The 12,565-nt window shown below is 36.8% G+C and overlaps 1 protein-coding gene across 23 annotated transcripts in view; it reads right to left on the bottom strand.

The window, feature by feature from the left end:
* Nucleotides 1-12,565, bottom strand: part of LOC132105894 (CUGBP Elav-like family member 2) — a 141,637-nt gene that overhangs the window by 18,416 nt on the left and 110,656 nt on the right. For 13 of the 23 annotated variants that reach the window (XM_059511388.1, XM_059511387.1, XM_059511382.1 and 10 more), the window contains 3 exons: nucleotides 8,304-8,383; nucleotides 2,648-2,869; nucleotides 330-393 (listed from right to left, as the gene is read on the bottom strand). In XM_059511388.1, the coding sequence (XP_059367371.1) occupies nucleotides 330-393; nucleotides 2,648-2,869; nucleotides 8,304-8,383 (366 nt within the window). The remainder of the gene's footprint in view (nucleotides 1-329; nucleotides 394-2,647; nucleotides 2,870-8,303; nucleotides 8,384-12,565) is intronic. The other 10 variants (XM_059511392.1, XM_059511389.1, XM_059511401.1 and 7 more) reach the window with 1 other exon arrangement.

Below are 12,565 nucleotides of genomic sequence, written 5' to 3' on the forward strand. Positions count from 1 at the left end.
AAAGAACAGCTTTTCTGTGATCAAGTTTCAGTTCATCATCAAATTCTGACACACACTCACTCACACACACACATTCACAAACATTACAAAGCGTCCAGGTGTGCTACACATTGTCAAGGACTCTGCAGCATGTTAAATCTAAACTGAGGCAGGATGAGAATGTTCTCAGCCGAACCTCTGCTGATCCTGGATCTGCTCAAAGTTGAGTTTTTTTTTTTTTTTTATGCAATTCATAGCAGAGTTGAATGGTTTAGTAGCGGGGATGGAAGTTAAGTTGAGGATTTACAATGGGGCTAGTTGGGTTAACAGATCTGAGTTCAGAATCTCACCTGCCATTTGTTGAATACCACTGAACGCTCCTAGGTTACTGGAGGAGGTCGCTTGTTGGAGCAACTGGGAAAAGAGAGACAAAAAAAGACCATTAATGTGTAATCATTATTATGTATTGGCTTATGGTGATGGATATATAAGGATAATGTTTGAAGGAGCTAGTGTTATATGCTAAATATAGATGAAACATTGTGGTTTGTTTTCATGTTCCATGCTGTCTGGAGTGACACTATAGAGCAGTCTGTCAACAGTGAAGCAACACAAAAGCCTCCGTCTGTTAGGGTGTGTTTTTTAGCTACTTGTGTTCCTCAAGTATTAGGATTGGGCCCACTCTAGTTTTGTGTTTAATTAAATATTTAAGTGTAATAAATGCATTCATACCAACAAAATCATAGCCAATTAAAATATATTTGCTCTCTTATACACAACATGTGTTCTGTCTAATGTTAACAGCACTTTATAGCGCAGCACAACAAAAATTTACCAACAAAACAGCTTGTGACATCACAAATTATGGTGATGCAGCTGGCTAGGACAAAACTCAGTTTAAGGTTTAATTTAAAATGTAAAAAATTTAAATTTTATTAAATTTCAAATTTTGTATTTAATTTATTGTTGAAAGCTTTAACACAGCAAGGCTGTTTAACTTACTGTGTTAGAAAGGTTATAAGGCAAAATTAATATATTCCATATGCATAAAATAATGCTAACTGTGGACTCTGTGGTTTCTAAACACAATAATTTTTGATTAACATAAAACAGCTCCGAGAGTGAAAACCATGTAAAAATATTCAGAAGAACAAAATCATAAAAGACTTGAGGACCACTTCAAGGTATTAGCATCTTGCATTGGTGCCAGTGAAAACTGTCATGCTAAGAGTCACCCGTCAGTTCTGTTGGCACTGTGTTGCTGTCCTGTGCAGTTTCTGCACATGAAAGAGGAGAGGAAAGCAGACTGTAAATGACTCTAGAGGATTAGGATGACATTGAACTAGACCCCTCAGACTGCTTAAAAGCTAAACGTAACCTCCAAATGACAGGGAAGTAGAAAAAGGCAGAAAAAGGAAAAGCAGAATGATGGGAGAAATGGCCCTGTCCCAATGCTCTTGCATAGTCCTTTAATCCACACCCACTGTCCTTATGGACTAAAACCCGAGTAAATGTCACCACCATGTTGTATCCTCTTTATATTTAGGAGGATGAAGACGAGCATGAGTGAAACAGGGAATTTATGCATTGTCCTCATACCAATCCAATTACACAACAGAACCCAAGCAGGGTTCTGCAAGTAAAAATCTCTTTCATTTTTTTTCTATAGAAAGAAAGATATTTAATACAATTATATAAACCTTTTATGACAGACCTACCATGATTGTTAAAGCCTTTATATGTTCCTATATTAATTCTATAGGGAATGTTTATATAATTTCTATATTTATTTCAAAAACATAATTTCATTTTCATTAGATTAGACCTACATTCTTTGCAATGCACCATGCCATGGGATAAAATGCTGAACTGTGGTGACTGATCTAAGCGCTGGTTGGTTTGGGATCTTTGCTTTAATAGGTTTTTTACTATAGGTTTTAAAAGTGCCAATGAAGAAAACAAATGGGAAAAAATACTTTAGAAACCAAGACTGTTTAAAAATGCTTCCTTCTCCGTCTGCCTTCTTGAAAGTACAAAGAAAGCTGGAGCGATTGTATCCCCTAATGCAGTGGTTCTCAGCCTTTCTGACTCTATAAGGCCCTGTTTATTGTCCATAACTATATTCGAAGGCTCCATGACTTTTCCTGTTTGTGATTTACTGGAGAAGGATTAAGGATAAGGATTACTAAAAAATATATGTTTGTATAAATATTTTAGAGCTTGGCATTACTAGAAAATGTATATGTATGGCAATAGAGTTTAAAGATTTTTATATTTTATATACATGAATTTCCAGGATACATGAATTTTTTCTAGATAGTGGGAAACCTGGTTTTTTCATGAATACAGGGTGAATTTAAATAAGAAATATCTTGATTTTCAGGTATATTAGTGCTTGTTTTGTCTTATTTTAAATAATTTGAAGTCTTAAAGCCCTATTGTAAGTTTGATGTGCCTGGCCCGCTGGTTAAGACACACTCCCCTAACAGCTTCTCAATAGCAGCACTACCACATCATAATTTTGAGTATGGGGACCAGTTTCAAGGCGAACTTCGATAGAGGTTTAATCGAAGTTCAACAGATGAGAGATTTGGAAAAGGGGTTAAGACTGGCTCAGAGAGAGCAAGAGAGGAGGGGGCGGGGCAAGTGGGCGGAGACAGTGACTGACTGCGGCGGCTGCGCTGGCTGTGCTGCTGGTGGGCGTGGCTGCGTGGGTGTGTCCTCTTACTGCCAGATACTGCGGGGTGAGGCCAGTCAGGCCGGTCAGGCTCCCCCAGGCTGATGCGCTGTTCAACTGCTGCATCTGCTGCGCCAACTGCTGCTGCAGCCGTCGCTGTTCCTTATCCTTCTGTGTGTCAGCAAACTTCACCACCATGGGGGAGGAGCAGCCCTGTATGGACAGATTGAAAGAGAGAGGAGGAAATTCGAAGAGGGAGAGAGAGAAAGCAAGCTAAATATCTAGAAGAGCAATGAACTTGTGCAGTGGTCTGCATAAACCGGTAATGGCACACAAACACACACACAACCGCTGGAGCGACGGGAGTTCTTGGTGAAATGAGAGTTCTGCGCTGTGCTGCTGATTTTATTTCCCAGGAAAGCGATTTCCTGCTTTATAAAACTATTTCATCATCCGTCTGAGAGAGCGAGCGAGATCACCCACCCCACAGCACTATAGACCTGCGCATTTCTGCTAATCTCTCACACGCTCGGTCTCTTTCCCCCACGAAAGCAAACAGATCTAAACATCATGGGGCTGACCTGTGATTGCCGTTTAACTAAAGTCCTGGGGGTCAGAATATAATGAGAGAAGGGTGTATGTGCATAGCAAGTACTGTGTTAGTTCTTGAAAGGGTTATTCAATTGAAATGTAACATTTTCTCATGATTTACTCAGCATCATGTTCCTCGAAAACAGTTAAAATGTTGAATACAAAAATCTCTATCATAAAAAGAGGTCCAAAAGAGTTAATCTGATGTCCATCTTACATTTTATAAAAAAAATTACATTGTCATATAACATATTTTGGCAGTGTCACATTATTTTTATGAGAATTGAGCATATTCTCCACCCAAATTCTTTTTACCATAATGCATCTGTATGTTTTATTGGTATTTTTATAATTACTTGTCTATTTTTGGTTTTGTCATTTCCATTATTGTCAGTAGTGATTCTCATTAATTTTCTAATTACTATAATACATCAATTCATTGTATAAATGCTATTTAAAAAAATAAATAAATAAATCTGCATAATACAGATCATTTACAATTTAAATATTATACCAATGTTATTCTCAATTGTGATTCTAATTAGATTCCAATTACTATAATACAATCATTTATTGTAATATAAAATTAGAATAAATTGAAGACGGCGCAAAACAAAATGCTTCTTGTAATACAATAATGGTAATGCAAAGTGGGCTAAGCAAATGTGTTTAAGAAACAATTTTTTGACATGATTTAAAACAGTTATATTTTTTAGAAAAGCAATGCATTATTCTTTCTTCTTAATCTGGGGCAAAATCTGACCTGGGCATGGGACTCCAAAGATGTTCTATAACAAATCGACACAAACACTCGCTAGATATTTAAAGTCTTCTACAGACAAAACTGAAATCATCACAATAGCCTGAGCAGAAGATAACAAAGATCTACTTCTCTGATGCGAACACATAAGCGCACGCGTTACAGGAGAAAGACTTTGTGAATGGTGTTCAGTGAGAACATTCAGAAACACCATTACATTTATTAATATCAAAGCTGTTCCTCAGGCAACGGCAGCTAACGCAGGGCAGCCATATGGAGCCACAGGAGGACGAGAGATTGAGACGAGTGCTTCAAGGCAATTATTCTACATCTCTGTCTCGTCTCTACCTTACAGGTGCTGATTCACTCTGATAAATCACTCTGCCGCTTTTATTGTGCTCTCTCTGAACTGCAAACCACACTCTGCCAAAAAAGATGAAAGATCACAGACCCTCTAGAACACAAATGTGTGTGTGTGTGTGTGTGTGTGTGTGTGTGTGTGTTTTTGTGTGTGTGTTTGTGTGTGTGAGAGAGAACATTTGAGAGTTTCTTGGAGGTGGAGCGTCTCACATCCACCCGGAGCGTTCTTCGGTGTTCCTTCCATTCGGAGAGCTGATTTTCTTATTTCTGCTCTCAGACGGAGGGGAGGTAAAAATAAAACTTGTAAGGGTGGGGGGAATGAGATTTAACTCGAGCTGTCAATCGAGTGGTGCCATCACCGAGTGAACATCTCAAGAGACCTAAGAAATCTCATTACTCACTGGCTCGGGCTCAGTCTTTCTCTCCTACACACACACACACACACACAATCTCTGCAGACTAATGTGAAAGCAGCAGCATGAAGCTAATATGTTAGATCAACTTAACAATGTTAAAATTGGTATCACTTGACTTTTGTGAGGATAATCTCACAAAAACATGCCCAGTTCACATTTCCTCCCCTTATATGAAACCCACCACCAATTATTATTATTTTTAATCAAGAAAATTAACACATACATACTATTTATTTCTATATGTAAAACAAGACATAAATTAAAAGTTGTAAGTAACAGAGTAATTTATTGAATTACCCTCCTTCTGGTTAAAATAAAAAAATAAACACTGTATTACAGTACACATATATATGTATGTATATTTATATATATATATATATAAGCATATGTAATAAGCATATTCTGAAGCCACTACACCCCAAAATATTGTTGTATATAATAATATAAAATTAAAATTTTTATTTATCATAACTTTTTCCCCTATATTGTCAAGCATCATTGACAAAAAATGAAAAAAATAATAAAAAAATAAAATAAAAAGAAAACCCCTTGGGTTCTTTACGTTAATTGTAAAGTACTTTGTACAGTAATTTATTATTGCTTGAGAAAATTAATAAATAAATGTATTTCTATATATTAAACAGAATATGTACAAAAGTAATATGTTTTGAGAAAATCACCTTTGAAGTTGTCAAAATGAAAATGCATGTTACTAATCAAAAATTAAGTTTTAATATATTTACAGTAGGAACTTTACATAATATCTTCATGAAACATGACCTTTACTTAATATCCCAAAAAAAAAATCTATAATTTTGACCCATACAATGTATTTTTGGATGTTGCTACATATTGTTAGCAATATATATTGTTGGATTTTAGAGAGATATAGTACCTGGGCTGCCATGCACACACTCCCATGAAATATACAGGTGTAAACGAGCGTGCATCTATGGAGACACACATACACACACACCACAAAAACACAGTAACACCATCACAGAGATAAAAAGAGACAAACATATCAAACGAGATGAATGTCCAGGGAGACTACTGCAAACCACAGCACTGAAAACAACCCTTTGAGACGACACTAAAAGAGCAAGGCCGCTCGCGACTGTGTGAGTGTACCCAGGCGCATGCATGACCACCCTCTGTCATATCCGTTTTCATTAAGTCATGACATTCAGAAAGGCCACAAATTCCTCGGTGTGAGAGGAGGGTGGAGAGACGGCCCGAAAACAAACAACAAGCCGACACAATTTACTCACTCTCATCTAAACCGGGTAATTACTTTCCCTTTGCAAAAAATATGTGGCCTATTTGGACACCTACCTCGCAAAAAGACACAACAGAAGCACCCTGAAGCGAAAGGTGGATCATTTATACATTCCCAGCTGGATGAATGATGACTATATTTGCAAATTTAGCCATGGATTGATAATTACAGAACTTCAGAGGCTAGTCAAAACAACTTAAATCCATTAGTGCCAGCGATTTCTGATTGGTAAATAGGTGGTCTTTAAAACCGAGCGTTGGTGTTAAAAACTGAGTGTGTGCAAGGGTTAACAAGCAGTGGAGAGAGTGGTGTATGTGTGTGCAAACCTGAAGTCGCACACACACAGGCAAATAGTTAGGGCCCTCTATTAGACAGCTGTCAGCACCCTCTGATTTGGTGTGTCAGGGCTTTGACATTTTGACAGGCACTGAGACGAACTGCTAAACTCTGCCGGTATTCTACAGGGCAATCACAATGCAAGGGACCGTCGGGGGTCTGTTATTAAAGCGTCTGTGACATCGTCATCGTGAGACCCATCTGCTAATGGCGGACTGGTTGTGTGGTGGGTGCGAGGTGTCCTTCTTAGTTTGACCCATTTGGCCAGGGGTGGTTTCGGCAATGCCCGACAGTAATAACAGGGAGCGAAGAGGCACTTAATATGGCGTTGAAAGTTCTGCAGAAAAGTGATTAATCTTCTTTCAACTTCATAGGAAAAATATATGAATCAAGGTTGTAATACTTGTCGCCAATTCAAACAGAAACGAGAGAGAAAAAGATAGAGAGAGTAAGAGAGGCTCTGTTCTTAAATCTCGTAAACTTGCCTAGGCAGCATCCTAAGTGAAATAAACGTGAAGCTAACGACCATATTCTAATGAGCAAAACAAAGCAGAGAATCCAGAAAATGGGGAATGTGGACACATTAGCATTCTGCTAAGATAACAACAATACTCGCACAAGAAGTGGTCACATTAGCGAAATTTTGCGAACAGAAAAGGGCCAAGATTGTCCATTATAAATAGTATAGCATCTAGTTCAGTTTCAAACTAAGCAATTTTATATTGGTTAACACATCAAATTTATATGTTCGAAGTTTAACATACTAGAATTTGATGCAAAACAGTTGACTTAAATAGTGTTAAACATTAGCATGTAGCTAAGCTAACAGCACAACACTAATAAAAAACACAAAAACTGGGTAAAATAGTTCACTTTAGTTAGACCAGTGGTTTTCAACCTGTGGGCCGCGATGGTATTGCAGGTGGGACGCCAATTACTATTAAAAGAAATAATAATATTGTTCATATATGTAAAAATGTTAAATTAAATAACAAAAAATAAATATAAAACTGTAACTATGCTTCCACTATTCGAGCTCGCTGATTGGTTTAAGAATAAACCGCCAATTTATCTTAGATATTTTTGCTGCATATGCTACAGAACCACAGCAGTTGTGCTAAGCGGTGCCAGCCTGAGTTATTTTCTGTTCATTGCCAGTTCATGCATTAAAGACAGTTAAAAGTCTAGCTTCTGAGTACTAAGTTATTAACCCAACAGTACCGAGGTCAGTTAATATTTTTGCAGTGGGCCGCGCAAACATGTGTGTTTGGTTGTGTGGGCCGTGAGTTGAAAAAGGTTGGGAACCACTGAGTTAGACTAAACTTAGATACAGTACTTTGCGGTACTGAATGAAATATATATATATATATATATATATATATATATATATATATATATATATATATATATATATATATATATATATTTTACCATTTTTGAAGAAAGCCGCTAACAACAACACTCCAATAAATAAGCAAAAATTAAAAAGGTTGCTTTTAACACATAACTACTTTTTGTTGATGCTATGATATGAATTATATTTATAACACATTTCTTAGTGCATTGTTTGCCATTTTGGATGGATTTTTTGACACAATGCATTATGAAATGATCTTCCTCTCAAAGTGTACAGTACAATTTGGTCAGAAGAAAGTTAGAAGAACGACTAAAAGAAAGCATATTCTGGAATAACTTCTCAAACCCTTAAAATGCTGCCTATGTAGGCAGCTCACTATGTTTTGGAACAGAGCAGAGATAGAGAGAGGAAGAGTGTGAGACAGAGAGAGAGAGAGAGAGAGAGAGAGAGAGAGAGAGAGAGAGACAGAAATAGAGAGAGAGAGAGAGAGAGAGAGAGAGAGAGAGAGAGAGAGAGAGAGAGAGAGAGAGAAGACAAGGGTACAGTACCTCCATGGTTTGAGACTGATGCATGGCTTTGATTGCATTCTGTGCCATAGCCCTGGTAGAAAACGTGACAAACGCACATCCTGCAGGAGGGAGGGGAGGGACGTGGGAGGGAGGAGAGGAGAGGAAGGAGGAGAGACGAGAGAGAAACAAAACAAGACAAAAGGGTTGGACAGGTTGTTATAAAGCCAAAAAAACAAAGATCGTACAAAGAACACAGCAGACAACAGTGCTATACAGTTGCTAGAATAGAACAATCAACATTCAACATTCAGCTTCAGATAAACATTCAACATTCAACATCTCAAAATACACACTCAACAAAATGTCAGCAATGGATATCAGTTCTTTAGCTTCATTTGGTGTGATGGCTTGGAAACTACAGCATGGGGTAAGAGTGTGTGGCTAGTTTCATCTCTCACACTCACACACACATAAATTGTTTATACTGTGATACCAAAAACTGTAATTGTTGATACCAATTTCAGTGAAATTTCACAATTTACAATTTTAATTTTGAAACCACAACAGAAACTATAACATGATGACGGAAAATACTTTATTTAAAAACGTAAACATTAATATTAAAAATAAATTAAATTCTGGTAAAATGTTTTCAAACTTTTTGAAGCTAGAACATTTTGATAGAATGGCATTTCAATGGAGGGACAGAAATCTCTCAGGTTATCTTCATTTGTAGGGCTGCGCAATTAATCAAAATTTTAATCGCAATTACAGTTATGGATGCAACAATTACAGCAATTAATCATTCAATTAAAGCAGCAATTCCACTTATATTCCACTTATATTAGTCTGCACTCTTAAGAGATCTTTTTTTGTTTGTTTGTTTTTACGCAATCTTAAGGGTTTTTCCATTGTTTTAGTTTAGCATTATAATACCATTCATATTTTAACTTTTTTTTTAATTTAAAGATGTATATTTGACATTTGAGGCTTGATACTATAGAAAAGCAAGAGAAGTTTTTCAGTATTTTCAGCATGTTTATTTTCAGATAAAAATACGGCATGCAGTTGCATCAAACAATGGTATAAACATCATTCAATGTAAATTCTGATCATTGTAATTGATAATCGCAAATACAATTTGACGGAAATATACGACACTTATGATTTTTGCCATAATCGTGCATCCCTATTAATTTGTGTATCAAAGATGAACGAAAGTCTGAAACACACAATAGGTTTGTGTAAATGACTATTTTAAATTTTTAGGGTGAACTACATCCTTTGAAATTAAAACAATTTCAAATAAATGTAAACATGAAATGTAATGCTTCAAATTATTAACGGAATTATTCAAGCAAACAAAAACAAATCATGAGCAGTGAGTAATTTTCTCTTTTTTCTTCTTTTCATTGTTTATTATTATTATAAAAATAGTGGCACATCCCATAGGCTGAATGTAAACTGCAGAGCCAAATATATGCACAGCAGTTTTATTCAAAATGATTTTAATACTAACTTTGTACCTAAGTATCTGTGCTACTGATATCCCCACCACCCATGCTTCATTAAAATTCCGTCTGTTCATAAATATGTAAAAACACACCCAATTTCTTTCTTTTTAAACAACTGTAATCAAGGCGAATGATCCCTGGAGGGGAGTGTGTGTTTCGGGAGAGCTTGCAATGGCATCTGGGACAAGAAGTCTTGGAACCGAAGCGGTGCAAATGGGAGCCAGAAGAACAGGCCATATGGAGGCATGCTGGGGGAAAACACAGCCCTGTTTGAAGAGCTCTACTCTACTGTGCAGTCCAGCACATTTATACATATGGAGGACACACACATGCGCGCATGCATGGACAGTCTAGTTAATGGGTTAACTGCATCTCACACATCTACATATGTGAATACTCTGAGATAGAAGGGAAAGAATGGAGAAGAGGAAAGAACAAAGACTTGGCGTCCTGTCTTTTCGGAAATGGTTCCTTTGAAATTAGGAAACTCTATTTACAATGTGATGTGGGTCCAAGTGTTATTGGCTAGAATAACATGGACATGCTGGGCAATTTCATATTACTTTCTCTATTTTCCTACTGCAATATTGTCATGCTGCCATAGAGAATGATGGGAATTGCAGTTTTTAGTCATAAACTGACTAAATAAGCAGTAGTTTCTGGAAAACGTTATCATTATTCGTCATCCACAGTACATCATTTGCACACAAAATACAGTACAGTCAACATTCACAGTTACATATGAAAAATACTACCACATTTCCACCTTGATTCTTAAAGGAAATCTTGACTTTTTCACTAGAAATGAGGACATAGTGGTTTCTCATCAGATTTAAAAATAATAATAATAATAAAAATAAAAAAAGAATCCAGCTGTGCATGTACATTTTAATTTTTTACAAAAAGGCCAAATTATTCAATATTTTAAAGATGTATATATATATATATATATATATATAAAATTAAAATAAAATGTTAATCTCTTCCCACCTCCCAAACAAGTAATATCCATTCTTATTTTAATGCAGAATTTAAAAGAAATAAAATGCTCCACATAGAACAGGTGTATTCATTGCATTTTATTATTATTATTATTATTTTCTTAAATTACAAAAAAAGAAGCAAAAAAATTTTTTTGCTTAAAGTCAGCAATAATTCCACCCTGCAATGCAGTGTTGCGACCACACGGTTGCGCTGTATATCTGCTGGCACCGTCTACCTACTCCAGCGGACATACCTTTATTCTTTCCTTCTCATTAGCATCTTTCTCTTCACTATCGCTCTGATACAATCTCCTTTCTGTCTTCAGAGCGGGTGAATCTGGCCCCGGCGAACCGGAGCATCACCACGAGTGAAAGCAGAATGAAAGGCTGTTTATTTTTATAGTTGTTTAATTAGCCTCATCATTAAAGTGGTTTTGGACACCCTAAGGGTGATATTCGTGAGCACTGCCAGGCTGTGAAACTCAAGAGAAACAGTCTCGTGGGGGAGAGATGCGGGAAAAACTTTCTCTTTCAACTCTCAAAGTCCTCGTTTTTGCTGACCTGCGACTGCAGAGTTCGTTCACGGTTCGAACGAACTGTGATCTGTTGAGATAAGAAGCTGTTAACGAGGAGACAGAATGAAAGAATTTCCAAGGAAAGTGATTAATTATTCTTATTACGCAGCCCTCTGGAATACTTGATGGTGATTGGTCAATCGCAGCATTCTGGGGTCAATTTCTTTTGGTATAATGAGCGCAAAACTGAATAATTGTCCTAGTCAATGGATTTCCTCTTCTAGTCTCTTTCGTTATAAATATTAAAATAATTTCAAGTCAAATCACTGTTTCATGTCCATTTGTTTAATTAATGCTTAGGTGTTTTTCTTGTAATAGTGACTGTCTGATTGTAAATTTTCACCCACATATGTCGTCGTTGCGGCAAAAACAACACAATTACCTGTCAGTGTCTTAAAAAAAGAGAATGAATGAGGGAGATATAGAGGGAAAGAGAGAGCGAAAGATGAGTTTTTTTAAGAAACTGGGGTAGCTCCCAGGACACTGCGCTCACATGTGGCCTGATCTATATTTTATTAATAGTGAAGTTCAATGATGATTGATAGACCGCTTTAATAGCAGCACGAGAGCACTTTTAAAGTCGTCCTAGTCTGTGGCCTTACCATACACCTCTTCTGTGTACACATTTGCTCATCTATTTATTCATCCAATCCTTTTTTATGGAAGGGGGTGGTTGTTTCTCTCATAGAAGCATTTCAAATATATCTCCAACCACAAGCTCAGGGAATAAAGTTAATCTCCTGTGGAATTAAAATATTCATGAGGACAGGAGGAGAAGACGGAAAATAAGAACTGCGGAGGAGTATCACGAAAGAGCGAAGGATGGAGGGACGACTAGTGGAGTGGATGAGGAGGATAAACGAGTGATAAAAGATGGCTGTATGCGAAAGCAGAGCATTGTGGGAAGTTGGAGGTGGGCTGTAATTCCCTGCAGGTTACATCAAGATGGGAAAAGCTTCAACACTATCGTGTACCACATATATTCGCGTAATTCTGGAGGAAATCGAACATCCTTAAACAAACTGTGAAAGACTGACTTGGCTAACTACAGACCTTGATGGCTAGAATGGTAAAACCACTAACTAGTATCTCTCACTGCCATGTTGGATTAGAATGGATGCATGTGTCTACAACAAATATACCTTTAATGAAGTATAAAAACACAAGCATAATAACATATCAAACATGTCCTCCATTTAAAGAGTTGCATTCTATACATTTATTGCAAG

Source organism: Carassius carassius, chromosome 26 (genome assembly GCF_963082965.1).
Source record: "Carassius carassius chromosome 26, fCarCar2.1, whole genome shotgun sequence".
NCBI classification, from domain to species: domain Eukaryota; kingdom Metazoa; phylum Chordata; class Actinopteri; order Cypriniformes; family Cyprinidae; genus Carassius; species Carassius carassius.